A 19,443-nucleotide genomic window follows, 5' to 3' on the forward strand; every position below is an offset into this window, starting at 1 on the left:
ACTCTTTCCAAGTTTTTGCCGTGCTCCACTTCGTTTTTGCTAAAGACTATAATATCTCAATATGTCGTCTAACGCTCTTTGAAAAATGTGTTGTAATTTAGCTTGAGTATAATAGTTTTATTACAGAGATAATTGACACAGATTAAGCTTTACACATTCGTTGGCGATAGCGGTGGACAGAAGAAGGGAGAACAGTACAATCGTTAGAGAAGTTACATTAGACTTTACTATCGATAGTTCGGTATGCGATACCGTGCCAATTGTATTTCCAATACTTCCCTTCAATTGGTAAGGCGTTGATCGACTAGACGCATACCCAAGGCTGTCTTGCAGGTATTGTGTTTTGAAGCGCTGAGTCCCTTTATTAATATGTCTGCTGGCATCTCGGTCCTTGGAATGTAGTTTACTGAAATAGTTCCTTCTTCAACCAGCTCTCGGATGAAATGGTGACGGATGTCAACATGCTTGGTGCGTTTGTGGAACACGGGGTTGCGTGTAAGTTGGCCAGCTCCTTGATTGTCGTTGTAGATAATGGTCGTCTTCAGTTGGCCCAAAATTTCTTGTAGAAAGCTTCTGAGATACAGCTTCCTTCCATACATTTCTTTCTCTTTAGCAGTCAAGATTTCTTGGAATTCAGGTGGAACGCTGATGTAAAGTTCTTCCTCAATTTCTCCATTCAAATAGGCGCTGTTGAAGTCAAATTGATGAAGATCCAGTCCGAGTTCTGCAGCTAGAGCTATTACAATTCGAATCGAGCTCATTCTGGACACTGGGGAGTAGGTCTCATCGTAGTCAATGCCTTCGCGTTGGGTGAATCCTTTAGCAACCAGGCGAGCTTTACGGCAATTTACCCTTCCGTCAGGTAAATATTTTGTTCGAAGCACCCATTTCGTTTCGATAACCCTTTGGTTTTCCTGGCGATCAACAACTTCCCAGGTATTGTTCATTTTTAATGACTTGTACTCGTTTATAAATGCCTCCTTCCATTCGATGGCGTTTGTACCTTTGAGTGCTGCGCTTGCAGTTAGTTCCTTTGGGTTCGTTGCAAGTGAGGTAGCTTCGTAGAAAACATTTTCCTGGTCGGACTCAAACTGCTGATTAGGTGTGTCGATCTGGTCTGCAAGTATTTGATTGTAAATTAATCTGGGTCTTCCTGGTTTACCTGTTAACTGCTTCCTTGGCCTTCCACGACCACGTTTTACTGGCTGTCTATCGTCTGGCTCATTTTCCTCTGACTCAGGATCTTCTGGTTGGATGCTTTCGTTGTCATCTTGGTCATTTTCTGGTTGATTTTCTGCTACCGGCTCAATGTTGACATCGATCTGCGGTTCAATGAACTCTTCGAACTTATACTCGTGCCCAAACAGATTTGTGAAAACGACGTCTCGGCTTTTGATTAACATTTGATTTTTCACATCGTACAGCCTATAAGCTTTGGCATCGGTGCAGTATCCAACGAATACGCATTTTTTGGATTTTGGGCTGAACTTGCTTTTCGATCGTTTGTCCAGTGTATATGCAATTTGACCAAATTTTTGCATATGCCTTACAATTGGGACGCGATTGTTCCACAGCTTAAAAGGCGTTTCTCCACATAGGCTCCTTGAAGGACATCCGTTTCTTATGTAATTTGCCGTGTTTACTGCTTCAGCCCAGTAGCTCGGAGGAAGTGCGGCCTGCAACATCAGGCAGCGAGCCATTTCAACAAGGGTCCTGTTCTTACGTTCGGCTGTACCATTTTGTTGAGGAGTATATTCTACGGAATACTCGTGCTTTATTCCCTGGGCTGCAAGATAACTTTTGAACTCATTATTAGTGTATTCTGTACCGTTATCTGACCTGATAGTTTTTATCTTCTTTCCAGTTCGCCGTTCGACATCGTTTTGGAATTCCTTAAATTTCTGGAACACCTCAGACTTTCTTTTGATCGTGTAGAGCTCGCACCATTTTGAGAAATCATCGATGAATGTCAAAAAGTAGCGGCTGCCGCCGTGGCTATTGGTACGCATGGGACCGCATACGTCGCTGTGGATTAGTTCTAGTACGTCTCCTGCTCTTGAATCTGATACTGGGAACGGCTTTTGGGACTGCTTCCCCTTGATACATACTTCGCAAATTGGAAGAGTCTCCTTGAGGTCGACTTTGGCTCCTTGTACTTTACCTTTTCTTATTAGTTCTTTTAGGTCCGGCTCATTAAGATGGCCGAAACGTTCATGCCATTCTTGGATGCTGTTTTGCTTACCTGCAGTGATCTGGCTGCATTCGAGTTTTTCTTCTAACTGGTATAAGTCCAATTTGCGAGGAACGGTGAACACTATTTCTCCTCCTGTAGCTCTAATTATTTCAGCTTTCTCCTTCTTGAAAATAATATTGAAGCCGTGATCACATATTTTTGAGACCGACAAGAGATTGGTCCTTAAGTCCGGTACATAGAGCGTGTTCTTCAGGCTGGCGGTGAACTTTTTGTTTGGCAAGAACTGCACAGATCCATATCCTTTTATGTCTGTAGCCTCATCATTTGCCAGTTTGAGTTTCGGGCCTTCTGCAGGCTCAAGATTTACGAACATATTTTGTTGTGAGCACATGTGTGACGTTGCTCCAGAGTCTAGACACCAGCTACTGCAATCACTGCTTGTATGATGAGCTGCGTTGACGTACATGCTATCATTCTGGTTCTTTATTGGCTTCGACCTGCACTCAGCTGCACGGTGACCGACTTTTCCGCAGTTGTAACATCTAAACTTAAACTTTTTATTAGTGCCTGATTCTTGCGGATTGCTGTTATTATACTTCTTGTGTGCCAATAATGCTCCGGGCGTCGACTCGCTTTGATTTCTGTTTCTCGCCTCGTATTCGTCTAATAACTTTATTTTAAGTGCCTCCGTTGAGATTAAGTTTTCCTGCGTTTCAATCGCGATTCGAAACTGTTCATATTCCTCAGGGATACTGTACAGTAGCAAAATTGTTAACAGATCGTCAATATTCATGAGATCAACTTCGTTTATTTTGTCTACTAAATCGGAAAACATATCTATGTGGCTTCTCATGTCTCCGCCTGCATTCATTTTTAATAGGATCAGTGATTTCAACAGTGCGGCTTTACGGGCTGGTCCCGTTGACTGGTAAGTGCTATGCAGCTTCTTCCATACATCGTTTGAAGTTTCACAGTTTCTTGTATGCCTTAGTTCCGATGTTGACATGGCCAAAATGAGATCGGACTTAGCCTTTGCATCTTCGTTTATCCACTGCGTGAAATTTGTTTCGGGTTTTAAAAGAGTCCCGTTCACATATTTCCACGAGTCGTTCTTGACTAACAGGGCCTGCATTTGTATTTTCCATGTGTCGAAATTATCCTTGCCCAAGGGCTCTATGCGTATACTAGCAATACTCATTTTTCTTTATAATTTCCGTTTAGTTTTGCTACACAAGCAACTGGTTCACGAAGCAACACAAGCAACTGGTTCACGGAGCTACACAAGCAACTGGTTCACGAAGCTACACAAGCAACTGGTTCACGGAGCTACACAATCAACTGGTTCACGAAGCTACACAAGCAACGAATACTCTTCCTTTTAGTTTTGCTACACAAGCAATTGGTTCACGAAGCTACACAAGCAACGAATACTCTTCCTTTTTGGTTTTTGCTACACAAGCAACTAGTTCACGAAGCTACACAAGCAACGAACACTTTTCTTCTCTCTATCACCAATTTGACGCCTTCAGTCTCAATCCCAGAAGTCTCAAATTTTTGCACATGTGTATGTGTGCGTATGTGCGCGTTGGCAATTTCACCACAAATTAAAATTTGCCATTTAATCTCACTCGTTGTTCAATATCTTCTGCTAACTATTTTCTGGCGCAGTGGAAGGGTGTTGCGGCCCATAACCTGTTGTAATTTAGCTTGAGTATAATAGTTTTATTACAGAGATAATTGATACAGATTAAGCTTTACACATTCGTTGGCGATAGCGGTGGACAGAAGAAGGGAGAACAGTACAATCGTTAGAGAAGTTACATTAGACTTTACTATCGATAGTTCGGTATGCGATACCGTGCCAATTGTATTTCCAATAAAATGGAAGGGGAATTTTTCAAACCGAATGGGAGTCTCGTAAATTCATATTTTCCGCCATTTACCGCGAATGCTGTTTTTTCTATGTCCGTATCTTTCAGTGGTATTTGATGAAAACCGCTCTTAAGATCTAATACCGAAAAATATTTGTTGTCCCCGAGCTGCGCAATAATTTCTCCAATTTCGGGTATGGGATACCGATCTGAGATAGTAACTTCATTAAGTTTCCTATAATCAATTACTAATCTGTACCTTTTTTCTTCGGACTGGCCGGACTTTTTCGGAACTACCCAGACTGGTGCATTATATGGTGATCTTGAAGGTCTTATAATACCATCTCTTGGCATCTCAGTTATTTGTTTTTCTACCTCCTGTTTGAGTGATATTGGGTATGGGTAATGTTCTGATCTCACCTACTACTTTAGTTGTGTATGCTAACTTTGAATCGGGATCTGCGAAGAGGATTTTGTGGCTTTGTACGAGGAGTTTTATTATTGATTTTTGTGACTCGGTCATATGGCTGACTTGCGGTCCAATTGTATTTACTGCTTACTTACTTACTTAGTTTAAACAATTGTTTTTATAGCTACGCGTCGCTCCATCGCTGCCGCCGTCTCTGCCGCTGTTGATGTTTCTGCTGACGTTCTTTCATATTATTGGTTGCTGCTCTTGGTCGCCGTCGCCGTTGGCTAAACTTAATTGTAATTGGCCAGTGCATTTTAATTATAGTTTTTGTTGTATGCACTAAGTTGAGTTCGATCAACTTTGGAAATTGGCTGTTCTGCATTCCCACGATCGCTGACCAAAAGGTGCAAGCTAAGTTCGTTAGAACTTTATTGAGAGCATTGCTTTGCTGTTAGTTGTGCAATTAATGCTCTCTTCTTCGGTTTGGGAAATTCTATTATTGAGGGCATTGCTTTGCTGTTTGTTGTGCAATCAATGCTTACTCATTTCCTCTGTCTGAGAAATTGTATTATTTTGGGTGTTAACTTATATATTGGGCTTTATTATTCCGTCGATTTAGATCGGGACTCAGTCTTAGAATGCTCACTTAAGAATAATGTTGGCTTGGCTTACAATTCATATAGCTGCACGAGCAGCGCCGTGGCCAACGCTTATGTATCTGAATATATATGTTAATGTATGCGTAAGTGTATTTAGGCGGCGCAAGCAGCGGCCGCGCATGAGAGAGAGAGTGTTATGCTCACATGGTAACCGAATGGTCGACCGCGCATGCAGACATGCCGACTCAGCACTTAGGAGGTGCATAACATTCCCATTGCTGGGAATATTCGGACATAAACAAATGCTACAATGTTATAGTGATATAAGCGGTACAGTGTGTACCCTATATGTGAGCATACTACAAAACATCGGCTTGCAGAAATTTGCTTCCTTTCTTGTTGGTTAAGCTTTAAAGTCTTGCCAAACTTATTTTGTTAGTATAAAATTAGTACTGAAGGGTAATTTTTAATTTTATTGGATATTTTATACCAGCGCTACAAGCATATACTTATTGTTTTCCCTTTTTTTTTTTGTTTATTTTCGCATATTTCATTTCATTATATTGTTTTTGACGCTACCTTTTTTATACCCTTGCAGAGGGTATTATAATTTCAGTCAGAAGTTTTCAACGCAGTGAAGGAGACATCTCCGACCCTATATATATATAGTATATATATTCTTGATCAGCATCACTAGGAGAGTCGATCTAGCCATGTCCGTCTGTCCGTCCGTCTGTCCGTCCGTTTCTACGCAAACTAGTCTCTAAGTTATAACGCTATCTGCATGAAACTTTGCCAAAAGTTGTCTTTCTATTGCAGGTAGTATATAAGTCGGAACAAGCCGGATCGGACGACTATAGCATATAGCTCCCATTGGAACAATCGGAAAAATAAATTTAAAATAATTATAACTTTGGTGTTTTTTTATTGTTTTTGTTAGTTCTTCGAGATATAGTAATGGTTAAATATTTCAGAATTACGGTTTAAATTTCATCAAAATCGTACGACTGTTGCATATAGCTCCCATAGGAATAATCATAAGAATATATTACAAAAAATTATAACTTTTGTGCTTTTTAATTTTTTTTTTAGTTCTTCGAGATATAGTAATGGTTAAATATTTCATAATTACGTTTTAAATTTCATCAAAATCGGACGACTATAGTATATTTTTTTTTTTTTTTACATATGCATTTTATTTATTGAATCTTCTCTGAATTGAGACTAACAATAAGTATATAAAATCTTAAATTAAAAAGCTATATCTGACAGTCAAGTTGACTGACGCGGGATGTAAGGGCTCTAACAACTATTGCTGAGCTGGAAGGTCATTTCGTTGCAATCGGGTCCGGTTGGAAACCCTGGCTAGGCCCCTGGCGAGCTGGTTTGGATGAGAAATTAGCTTGGTGTGGTAGGACGCCTTTTGTTTTGAAATTTCATCTTTTACGGGTAGAATGCCAAGATCTCTGTGGATGTTGTCGTTCCGAACATACCAAGGTGCCCCAGTTATAGTTCTCAGGATTTTTGATTGTGCTCGCTGGATAATGTCGATGTTACTGCTGCTCGCGTTTCCCCACAATTGGGAGCCGTAAGTCCAGACTGGCTTAAGCGTTGAATTGTAGAGCAGAACCTTGAAGTCCAGGCAGAGGGGGAGCGAGCGTTTATGAGCCAATGGAGGTTATTGGATTTTAGTTTTAGATGAATTTTCTTAGCTTCGATATGTCTCCGCCATGTAAGTCTTCTGTCAAGGTGGACGCCAAGGTACGTTACATCGTCAGCTTGTGGAAGTGGCGTGTTATTCAGAGTTAGCGGGGGACACGTTTGTCTGTTAAGAGTAAACGTTATGTGTTTACACTTTTGCGCATTTATTTTTATACGCCAGTCTGATAACCACCTCTCCACTACCACGAGATGATCAGCTAGTTGTGCTGTTGCCTGAATTGGGCATTTGGACCGACTTAAGATCGCGGTATCGTCTGCGAATGTAGAAGTAGTTAGCCGCTCGTTCGTGGGAATATCTGCGGTGTAAAGGAGAAATAGAGTTGGACCAAGGGCGCTACCTTGAGGAACTACGGCCTCTATCGTGTAATCGTCGGATATTGTAGTGTTGCATCTCACGGCGAAGGCTCTATTGTAAAGGTACGATTCAAGTATCCTGTGAGTGTTTTCCGGTAGTAACGTTCTGATTTTATGCATAAGGCCATCGAGCCAGACTCGGTCGGAAGCCTGCGCAACGTCAAGGAATACCGCACTGCAGTATTCCCGAGACTCGAATGCAGTTCGTATTTCTGTTGTTAATCTGTTAACTTGCTCTATTGTTCCATGGCTTTCTCGAAAGCCAAATTGATGCGCCGGAATAATGTTGTGCTCTTTTAGATATGGGATTATGCGTGTCAAAAGGCATTTTTCGAGCAGTTTTGACAGACACGAGAGTAATCGGTGGTCTATATGAGGCTGGTATTAGAGGTGGAGAACTATCGATAGTGAGCGCCATCGATGGTCGACGATATTTTATTTTAAACCATCGATAGTGTCGATAGTGCCATCGATAGTGGCTCGATAGTGGCTCGATAGTGTAGCCCAACAAAAAAAATTTGATTAAGCAAATATAAAAATATTATGCTTTATTTTAACTAAGTTACGATTTAAAAAAAAAGAATGAAACGAATACAATAAAATATGCTTTATTTCAGCCAAGAGTTGCGATTTAAAAACAAAAGAATGTTAACATTTTTTTCTTTGAGTCGGGTTCGCCTCTCCGATATTATTTGGCCCGCCTTGCTGAATGTTCTTTCAGACTCCACGGACGTAGCCGGAATGCAAAGATATTTGGCGAAAAGGCTCCCAATGGCAGGGAAATCAGTTTGATTCACCTGGAAAAAAGTAATATACTCAATTATATGCAATTTATAACTCGGCACTTGTAAGAAGCGCACTATCGATGGCACCATCGATAGTGGATGGGCCACTATCGAAGGTGTCTGCTGCCATCGATGGTGGCTCGATAGTGCTAAACCATCGATAGTGGCGATAGTGCCATCGATAGTTCTCCACCTCTACTTGGCTTATTGTTGTCATTTGGTATTCGAGTATACTTATCTCGCTTATCAGCATAATGTAAAGTTAAGCATTTGGATATTTTGAAGTTCTTTTAATGACTTCGTAAGCCCTGTCGACTCCCTTTTTTCATGAACTGAATTCTATTTTATAACCTGAAAATTCCCTTATTCTTTTTACTACGTCTGGTACTTTTCTAAGCCCTCTAGGTTGGCCCAATGTTCTGAATAAGTTTCTTGGTTAGTAGCGAGTGAAAAATCAAATCCTGGTTTGTAGTAAAATTTGAAATTGTTCAGCGAGGATTTGTGTGATGGCACCTTGTAACTCGTTTTCTGCCATATTGTTCCTATTTTATTGATGAAATTCGTGTCTCTGAATTTGTCTTTGCTGTTGCTGCTGTAATAATTGAACTTGATTTGCTACTACTGGTTTTTGCGGGATTAAATTTGGCTGAGCTTCGAGTGAAATAATTGGGAGTTTAATGAAATTTATTTGATCGGCCATTTGTTAATTAAAAATAAATATTCCTTTTGGCTCTGTCTCACAAATTAATTATATAAAATTTCTTAAAATTGTTTGTTTGATCTTAATCTTTAAGTTTTTAAAGTGTGTAGATTTTTAATTTATATTTTTGATTTTAATTTAAACTTTAACTTTGAATTTTATTTTAGTTTAAACTTTATCTTTGAATTTCATTTTAATTGAAACTTAAACTTTGATCTTCTGTCTCTGGTTATTTTATTTTTTTCTTTTTTATTCCTTACCAGGGTGTCCTTTCGATGCTGTTTCCATCGCTGCATCTTAGGCGGATTTGACCGTGGATGCAAGCACAACGACGTTCAAGGTGTTTTTTTTTATAGAAGACTTTATAAAAGACTTTTCATTTTAATGTTTCCTCCTTTAGAAACTATATGACAATAATAAAGATAGTAGATATATTATAGTAGTGCTATGTAGTAAGTATACCATAAAGGCAGGGACTCTTCCACTCGCGTGGGGGTGACTTTGTGTTACATGTCCTCGTGGCTATGTAGCACCTGTGTATCTGTTGCCAGAAACCTTCTGGTTTGTTGAGGTTTGCTATTTCTTCGAGCTGGTCATGGTCTTCCGGTACTCTGGTCACATCCTGCTCAGAGTCTAGTGTTTGCCTCCTCTGGAGCATAGAATACATTTCGGCTTGCTTTATGTACACTTAATGTGGTTTGGACCTGCTTCCCGCATTGTAGCACACTTCCTGAGTGGATTCGGAGATTCCACGAGTGGATTCGGCATCTGACGGAGGTGTGCCCATGCACTTATAGTATTGCCTTGGCCCGATATTCTTCCTTATGCGGACCCATCCAATCCTGATCCTGCCCATTTTCAGGATCCTCTGCGCGTGTTCTGGTCTACGGATACCCGTCGCTTTTAAGGTTCCGTCGTAGTCCTTTCGCATCCGTCGAATGTCGCTTTCCTCTTCCGCGTATAGGACTTGCAGTACCTTTTCGGCGCTGGTAATCTCATCCAGGTCGAGGGTCTCCACTTGCACTACATCCTGCATGACTGCCTGCAATTGCAGCGTGGACGGATCCAGGGGCTTCTTTATCCGGAGTAACAGTCCTCCATTCGCTTCGTATGCCTTGCACCTTGTACTTTAGGCTTTATAGGGTGGGCTCCGACTTGACCGTCCTTAGCATCACTTTGGACGGCAGTACATACTGTGACGATGAGTACCGATAAGCGTGCGCAAGGAAACTATTATATATAGCAGCTATATTCGAAGTCACCTATGAATAGTCCGATCTTAATAAATGATAGAGCAATCAAAATGTATCACTTCTGTAAGAGCTTATGCATATTAAGAGTTTTAGAAAGTCATTTGGTTTTGAAGAAATGGGGGTAAAAGTGCTAAAAAATTTTGTCTTGTACTGGAGCTTTTGGGGCCGGTGAAGCAAAATTTTTACTTTTATGGCATGGTTGTATTCTGGCATCAAACAAGCGACCAACGACACCAAAATTATCTCAATCCGATACTCCGTTAAAGATAATCAACAAACAAGACAAATACACATTTTTTAAATGAGAACGTTTTCCCGTTTTTGGTTCTATGTGCATATCACAGTGATGTTCAACACAGTGTTTTAAAGACTGCAGTAAGTTTCATTTCATATGATTTAGCTTCTGCTTCTACTGTCGCAGTCGAAGCAAATGCAAAAATCAAAAAGCGACAAGAATCAGAAAGCATCAACAGTCGCTGTTTTTCGTTTCATTGCTTGTTGCTATAGTTGTGAGCGTAAGTCGGAGCTGCGACAGGCATCGACTTTCGGAAGTCATCGGAAGTAGCAGTCGAAAAAGTTAATACGACTGTTGGATGACTTAGCATTTTTGTTTCGTTTTTGTTTTGTTAAAGCAGCGTAAGTCCCATGTTCCCATGGGAGCTATATGATAAATTCGTCCGATATTAATCAAGTTGAACAAGAACTAACAAAAAAAAAATTAAAAACAGCAAGGTTATCAGGCCTGTTTCAGTTTTCACTCGGAAGAGAATTCGCCAACATTGGCGGATTTCTCTTTAGCATAATCAATGTTCCCTTGCTTGCTAACAAATTTCCTTGAGAATTTACTTTTTGGGGGGAAATCAAACCGCTGACTGCCACTACTGCTCTTATCCAGGCAAATCTCTGATCAACATTTAGCTCGCTTTCTAATCTTTGTGCATTATTGGTGCATACATTTAATGTCTAAAATCAGTCAAAAAAACATTGGTCCCCAAAAACAACAAATTGTGCTTATTTTAAAGGCAGTGATGGAAACTGGACAACAAAAATGTTGAACAACTCGTGTGGATATCTGCTGTGTTGCCCAAAATAATTCAAAGATTATTGGTTTGATTTTAACAACTCTTGGCAAATAACGAGTTGAGAAGGCAACCGAAATTTAAGAGGCAATGCGCCATTTGGCGTCCACGGCCACTCTGTCACCTTCACAAACCCCTGGGCAATGTCGACTTTCTCCTCCTAATAAAATTAATTTTAAATACAAAAAATATTCGTTTTTCTTACTTACATTTTGTATTTTAAATTTTGTGCGTGAATCAGCTGCTTTTCACAATTAGGTTTCAGGACCAAAGTTGGCAAATACGATGAAAAAGGTCCCAACACAACACGCTTTGCACAATAAGTACATTAAATTAAGGGGTTATAAGAACAAAAACACTTTTAAACTAAACTTAAATTAATTTATCTAATCATATAAAAACAAACCAAAAAGCGTCAGTACCATGCCAACCTTTGCCTTTCAAATTCGGAAACTAGAAAGGGGTGCGGGGTTTGCAAAATCCAGTAAGTTAGAATCGTAGCGATTCTGATGTGACATCACAAAATAAGTTTTAGAAAGGTAAATATGTTACTATTAACCAAATCTGTTATGCAACAAAGTTCTTAAGACATCAAAGAATAAGGTAAAAATTTTATTTGCACTTTAAGTTAGCGCAAAGTATTTTAAAATAACTAATTTCTGTTCTTGCGGATCTTAATCAGTCAGCCAAATGCTTGGTGAAAAGTTTCCGTGAACTTTTTGCGGAAGCTACCAGAGCATTAACAGAGGGAACTTAGATTTCGTGCAAATCTTTCAGAAGTGAAAACTCGAACAGGGCTGTATAATTTTCCTTCTTTATTTTTCAAGATTTTCCCAATGCGAGCTATTTGATATAGTCGTCCGAACAGTCTAGTTCCAATTTATATTCTACGTGAAATAGATTACTTTTGGGAAATTGTCCTGCAGATAGATTTATAGCTGAGAGACCAGTTTGGGTAGAAACGGCAAAGCGGCTAGAGATACTCTCCTTGTGATACTGATCAAAAATATATATAATGTAATGTATTGTTATGTAATATAATATAATACCCTCTGCAAGGCTATAATGAATAGAACTGTTGTTTTAATGCTTAAAAAAAAAAAACAAGAAAAGAAGCAAACTTCGGCAAGTCGAAGTTTTTATACCCCTGCAGCTATTGCAAAAATTAAATATTCTTTAAAACATCTAAATTTCGATGTATTATGTATGTTTAAAAACATTGATGCTATGAATATTTTTAGCTTAATTATTCGATCGATTCTATTTCAGCTATATGATAGCGCACTTAGTTTAGTCGATCATTCATTTAATTCAACTTTCATTAAAAAGAGATCTTCAGGGTTTTGAGGAAGGACATTCATTATACATCCATTTTACGAAAAGAGAGAGTATTTTTTTAAAGCCGATGATGCCGACTGGAAATAACCTTACAGTGCCTGTGCGATGTCAGGTGGCGTTAAGCTTCGATCAAGACTAAAAACTGTGTGCTTTGGTTTTTTTCAATACCGAAGTCATAAAGTCGTGACCATGATATTAAGGAAATTTTTTACTGTAACCAGATTTTGGAGCTTTGCGGTAATATGACTGTTGTTTTAAACAAACACTTCTGATTACAAACAAAAACACCTCTTGACGAGGTAAAATTAGCCTGACGATCGCACCTTCAACTCAAAAACTTCTTATATCACATTTTGTGACGACTATTTTTTATTTTACCAAAAAAAAATACTTTATATTTATTTAATTTGTTTCCTAATCGGCACAAAGTTACACAATAAAATCAGCCTTGTTACTATATAAAATAAAATAAAAACAAAAGTAATTTTTTTACGTAAAATAAAAAATAGTACGATCGTCACTTTATTTTTATTATTTATTTATCAATAGGTTTTTCTTTTATTTCTTGTAATTGGAACAGAAAAACAGGGGTGGTGCTAAGCGATTAGTTGTAACGGATTTCAACACAGTTTTCAAATTTCACAAAACACTACAAGAAAAGAGTAAGTTGAATTTTCAAGTTTAAATTCAAATTCACCTTTCTTTTTGCCCACAGTTAGTATTCTTAAAAGAATTAATGAAGGCACGTGATTTTGATATTATATAAATATTGTTAAAATTCCATTATTAGTTTCCAAATAATGACATGGAACAAGCACTTTCGCAGAATAATTAAATTTTTTTTTTTTATTTAATATGCCATAAATTTCGTTCCACTCCGTTTGGCGTTTTATTGTTTTAATACTCGGAAGTTTCGGCATTCCGAATGCACGGGGTCGAAGTAAGTCGGATGTATGAGAAACTTATTGACCAAAGGTTAAACGATTAAAATTGTCCAACGCTTTCTCTGTCTGTTATCCTGAGGTCTCCTGGATGCCTTATCATTGCCAAGAAAGGCCGTAGAGTTGTGAAGGTCATTAGGCAACATTTCTTACATACCAATATGCATTTGCAATTGTACGCAACGCCCGGTTGTGAGCTCTTTGCACCCTCATGACACTAGAGCCAAAAGCTGTGCCCAATATCTGAATACACTATGTCATAAAAGGCACCACAATCGACCTGAAGAGCAACACTTTATTGCCGAACGACATTTTGCTGCTACCTTCGTAACACAAAAATGTATAGAACTGCATTGGCCTATCCCAACTTCCCAGAAAGGACGCTCTGACGACCGACTCCGACGGCAGCAGACTGTCGGAGCAGGAGTCTGCTTATGCTTTAAAGGCACAGCGCCTGTTCGCTTTAATCTGAAGACGGTAACGGATTCTTAAGCCCTTTTCGTCAGTTGATGTCAAGTGGCAGCGGAACTTTCTGCTGCTGTATTAGATTATTATTATTTAAAAATTAAACATTACTTCATATTACACTAGCTTACAAATTAAAATTGACAAAGTCCTCCAGTTCCAGTTTTTACAGTTCCTGTAATCAGGACTTCCTGATTCAGAATGGATAAAGAAATATGGCGCCATCTTAACTAATACATAGCTGCCACAAAGATATATTATTATAAAGAAGTCTTAAAACTACCCACAAATCCGAACGAAAATGGATCTTGGATCCTGGCAAAGTAGAGAGATCGCGAACTATCGATATTGCGCTGGATCTTGGGCCCTAACACTGATAGACAACGAGGTCGAACGGTTAGTAAGCGGACTTCGGACCCGTCCAATGAAGACGCGCCGTGAATTAACTGTACGGCAGTGAAGCTTGCATCATCGCAAATGCAGTAAGCAAATCAAGTTCGCGAGAGCCAGCCAGCCAATAGCGACACCGCAGCAGCCAACGCAGAGCCTCGCTGCAAAAAACAACAACGACCGACAGTAACAGCAGAACACTGATAGTGCTGTATAAAAAGAGACAAACAAACGGATAGAGTTCCCAAAAATCCTTATGCTTCAGTTATGAGAGTTCAGAATTCAGCGAGCAGTGACCTGCCCTAACAGGCTGTCTTTTATCGCCTTGGGGAGAATGTCTTTTGATGTTTCAAATGTTGGTCCATCTGACATATTTTATTAAACCTTAAAATAGAGATTTGCAATGAGACCCATGAGATTGATATCAATCTTCCTCACTAAGCTGGTATATAATCGCACTGCCACGGTGCACACAATTACTTCGGGTGGCATGTGATTCCCCTTTTTTATCATTTCTTCTTTTTTTTATATATTTATAATATTATTAAAATAAGCAAAATCCTATATATAATAATAATTTCTGTTTTTTTTTATTCCAGGCCGAAAATTGTACGTAAAAAGCCTGCTTTATACAACCTGAAGTTTTCAATTATAGGCTTAAAAAACCAAGAGAATGAGTTAAAAAAGCGAATAGAAAATATGGGTGGCAAATGTGAAACCAAAATAACGGAAAGCACAATTGCAATTATATCAACTGAATCAGAAGTCAAAAAGGTATCTAGTCGGATGAAATCTGCACAGTTGCTTGGGATACATATTGTGCCCATGGAATATTTAGATTTTGTGGAAGCTGACGCAGAAGGAGCTATTATTTATATAAATAGCATGAGTATCTGCAATTGGGGAACAGATCCAACATTAAGAGTTTCACAAGATACAACAAAAACCTCAAAGCTTAAAAGTATATATACAAAATCCATGCCCATATCAAGAGCGTTTAAGGTAAAAGATGGTCTGGCTGTTGATCCTGACAGTGGGCTTGAGGACATCGCCCATGTTTACGTAGAGAGTAAAGACAAATACAGTATTGTGCTCGGTTTGACTGACATTCAGCGAAATAAAAATTCATTTTACAAGTTGCAGCTTTTGGAATCAGATAAAACGGCAAAGTAAGTAAACGAAAATTGTGGACATCAGTATGAAACTATTTAGGCATCTATGTCAATTTTTTAAAAAATTTTCTCCGATAATTTTGTACAGCGGTTTAATGTTTAAGGCACTAAAATCTATTCCTATTCAGGGAAATGTATTTTTATATTTAATTTGAAGATACTTATGAACTTTTTTTGTTAAAATTAATTTTTAAAAAAATCGAATGATTTAAGGATTCTATTTTAAAAAAAAATAAATTCAGGCGGCCAGAGCATAAGTGCTAACTTCGAACCTTAACGTAAATTAAGTTCTCGATGTTTGCTTTTGCATTTGCAATTTGCCCTGCGTGGCTCTCCTTCAATTTCTGTAATTGCTACTCCTTTTTGATTTCCTTTTGCCAATCGCTGCCTGGCCCTTTGTCCACGCTAAGAATCTATTTAGTTTTAGTTCGATTTTGTACTCGCTCGCTGAAGGCAAGGTAGCAGATCGCCTACCTATTCTTTTCGTTTACTTTCGTTAGTTACAGGGCACAGACAAATCGGTCTGCCTGCCCAACCAACTAATCTCAAACATATACATTAAACTTTGTAAATAAGGGCTTGGTGCCATTTAATTAAACTTAGTGCATAATTAATTGGAAATTTATGCGGTTTTATTTTATTTGGGCATCACATAGCTTAGGTTTATGCGGTTTTATTTTATTTACGCATCACAAAGGTTAGTGTTAGTAAAAAAGCTCACTGATCCAACAGCTTTTAAACTAGTAAAACAGTCAAATGCCATATCTCGTTTAAGAGGTATTGTTAAATGGTCTTTGTTTTTAAATTATAACAAAATCTTTTATTTAAAATTATATTTTGACACTTTTTTTTGCAGATTTTTTCTATAACGGCTTTAACGATTGTTGTTCTACTTTACTTAGCTTTTGAGATTATTTTAAACCATTACTAAACTTTTTTTTAAATTTGTTTAAATATATATTTTTTATATTCCGTTTGTTCTCACGGGACCTGTATAATGTAATCGTCCGATTTCAAAACTACTTATAAAAATTCAAAATAAGTAAATATATTTGAGAATACACACTGAAAATTTCATATCGTTCCGGTGAATATTTTCGAATTTTAAAAGTAGTTTCAGAGTATTTGCAAGTAGGAATACAAACTTTAAACCCGTTTTACTCAAAATGGTGTTTTTGAAGTCGGTGACCAACATTACTCGAAAGCTGCTACGATTATATATATTTTTTTAGTAATTAATCAAACATTTTTGTTCTGATAAAATCTTAAAGTACTATATTATTCTAACAGTTTGTTAAACTGTATTTATGTTAGACGGTTCTAATAATTGTCACAGGATGGGACGGTCGTAACGCGAAGGCGAGAAAGGCTTCATACCAACGTTAGTGCTCTACCGAGGTGGTTTAGATGGGTTGACAGCTGTGTGTACTAAATTTTCATGTGTTGCGCTATTACACCTCGGACGGGGAGTTCATTCAAGTCTCTCTGAATATTTCCACGTACGGTGCGCCGTTGATAGTTCTCAGGATCTTTGCTTTGGGCTCTCTGCACGATTTCTAAGTTGCTGTTACTGGCGCTCCCACACAACTGGGAGCTTTAAGTTCAGTTTGGTTTCGAAACGGAGTTGTAGAGTTTATAAGCCAATGCAGACTGCTTGCCTTCAGCCGTAGATGAGTTCGTTTCAATAAGCGTGCGCCAGGTAAGACGTCTGTCGAGATGTACGCCACGATACGCTACTTCATCTGACTAAGAAAGCACGTTGTTTACTGCAAGGTTTGGGAAATTTTGTTTATTTAAGGTAAAGATAACGTGTTTACATTTTTGTTCATTTACTTTTATACTCCAGTCTGAGAGTCATTTCCCTATTGCATCTAGATGGGTCGCAAGTTGCGCTGGTGCTGTTGTCTGCTCGTATTGATATCAGAAGTGTATCACAACGAATATCCTGTTTTAAAGATATGACTTCAAGAGTTTATGTATGTTATTAGGGAGCATGAGAGACGTCCAAAAATACCGCAGTGCAGTATTTTCTGTTTTCGAATGCACTTCGAACTTCTGATGTTTTCAGTTCACCTGTTCGATAGTTTCACGTTTTTTGGGGAAGACGATTTGATGTGCCGATATATGGTATGATATGGGCTAGGAGACATTTTTCAAAAACACGATAAACACAAAAGTAAACTTGTTGCCTGTATCAGGAGGTGGTGTGTTCCGGGTTTTGGTATCATTATGATAATGGCCCTTTTCCACCTCTTTGGAAAGCAACCCAGTCTTGTCATCGCGTTGAGCAGCTCGCATATGGTGTTAACAGCGCATAGTGGGAGTTCAATAAGCATTTTTGGAGTTTTTGGAGGTGGGTAGCGAATGTGTCGACTCTGTCTTTGTCGCTTCGGCCCCAGCCATTTGCAGGGGTCATCATTGGCGTAAACGTTAGTGTTTGAGGACTCAGTAGTGTTTCCATAGTGGGAATTTTAAGCTGGATGGAGATAGTTACTCCATATAGCGCTGTTGGGATCTGTCTTCTTGTCGTAGTGCTTCTTTCAGCTGTTTCTTTGCAGATGGCTTTGTAAGTAATTTGCATTCCGGCCGGGAACGACGCTTTGCCAGAACTAGCAGCTCTATTTCTGCATTCGTGTGCTTTGTGTTAAGAATTATGTTTTGACTGACTCTAGTATGCTTACGCTTTTGTTGATGTCATCTTCGCCAACTGGCTGTTGGTTTAGGCTAAAGAGTACAGGCGATTGGTCTGATGATAGATCCGAGAGAGAACTGGCGCTAATCAGATTTTGTGGGATGTTATTTGTATCTGCAAAGTCAATGAAGTCTGGTAGTTCTCTGGGGTCACTAGGCCAGTGTTTAGATAAACCAGGTGATTGTCGAATGAGCTTAAGTCGATAAATTGCGCTTCGGATATCGTGAATCGAGGAGGACAGTATATCGCTGCTAGAGCTAGATTGTGACAAGCCAACTGTATATTGATAGATGTGGTGCGGTTTTTAATCAGGATTACAGTGCCTCCATGGCCTTTCCATCAGGATGATTAGTATTATAAATCATATACCCTCGGATTTGGAAGTTGTATTTGTTGGTAAGGTGGATTTCTGCAAGTAACATTACGTCGATTTCATTGTCATGCATAAATTGTGCTAGTTCAGGTTAGTGCCGTGAAACGCCGTTGGCATTCCACAGTGCAATGCGCAGGCGAGCCATTGATTATTTTGATAAGTTTTGGAGCACCTGAATTAAAATATTTTGAATTGTCAACTTACTTTGCATGGTCGTTCGCGTAAAAGGAAAGAATGCACCCATTCTTTGTTGCAATCTGAGTATCATTGTATCCATTTTATTTTCTGTATGCTTTGCAGGTTGGTAAGAGACTGTAGGTGGTGATTGAACATTGTGGGCAGGGCTCGCATGATCCGATTTTAAAACGCTTGCAAAGCTTACGTTTTTAGTTATAGTGGAACTGCCGAGTGAAGATCTGACTGCTGACGAAAAGAAAATTTCAGGTATGGAATTGGAGGGTTGATACTCTTTGGTTGATCCGATTTCTTAGCTCCTTGTATACTGGACAGCCTCTGTAGTTTGCTGTTACTCCTCCAGTTACTACTTCTACTTCTATTTGGCTCGTTTTTTAATTGAGACGTAGCAGAGGTATGCAGCCCTCCGCAAGCGACGCATACAGAGTGAAGTGTGCAGTAAGATTTGATGTGTTCGTATTCCTGGCGATTTGCGTACTGGACTGGGCCATTGCGTTTATGCGGCTCTTCAACCATGATTCTGCGATGTAGTAGATACTGGAGATTGTAGTTGGGATGGACTTCGTTTTTCTTAAGGGCCTTAGCTCCTTTCTAAATAAATATTTTTTCCAATACTTTGTCTTAAAATACAATTAAAATATAATATAATATGTGTACAAACTATCAGATAATTAAATTGAATAGTTTTCTCAGAAAAAATGTTCAAAAATTCGCTTTTTTTGGCCTTTTAACTGTATATAACACCTTAATGTTTATTAAACTTCATTATTTATCTTTTCTCTTGAAATTTACAAAGTTATAATAACCAAGTGTAGCCTTCTAGGCGGGCTCGTCATAACCGCCATAGTCGTAGAACGAACGCTTATCCTTGATAGCCCGTCAAGCAATCCGAGCGAAGTGAGCACACC

At 38.8% G+C, this 19,443-nt stretch overlaps 1 protein-coding gene across 2 annotated transcripts in view; it reads left to right on the forward strand.

The window, feature by feature from the left end:
* Positions 1 to 19,443, forward strand: part of LOC108138359 (poly [ADP-ribose] polymerase) — a 96,809-nt gene that overhangs the window by 48,331 nt on the left and 29,035 nt on the right. For both annotated transcript variants that reach the window (XM_041708573.1, XM_041708574.1), the window contains one exon: positions 14,703 to 15,272. In XM_041708573.1, the coding sequence (XP_041564507.1) occupies positions 14,703 to 15,272 (570 nt within the window). The remainder of the gene's footprint in view (positions 1 to 14,702; positions 15,273 to 19,443) is intronic.

The sequence above is a fragment of the Drosophila elegans genome, unplaced genomic scaffold (genome assembly GCF_018152505.1).
Source record: "Drosophila elegans isolate 14027-0461.03 unplaced genomic scaffold, ASM1815250v1 contig_271, whole genome shotgun sequence".
Classification (NCBI taxonomy): domain Eukaryota; kingdom Metazoa; phylum Arthropoda; class Insecta; order Diptera; family Drosophilidae; genus Drosophila; species Drosophila elegans.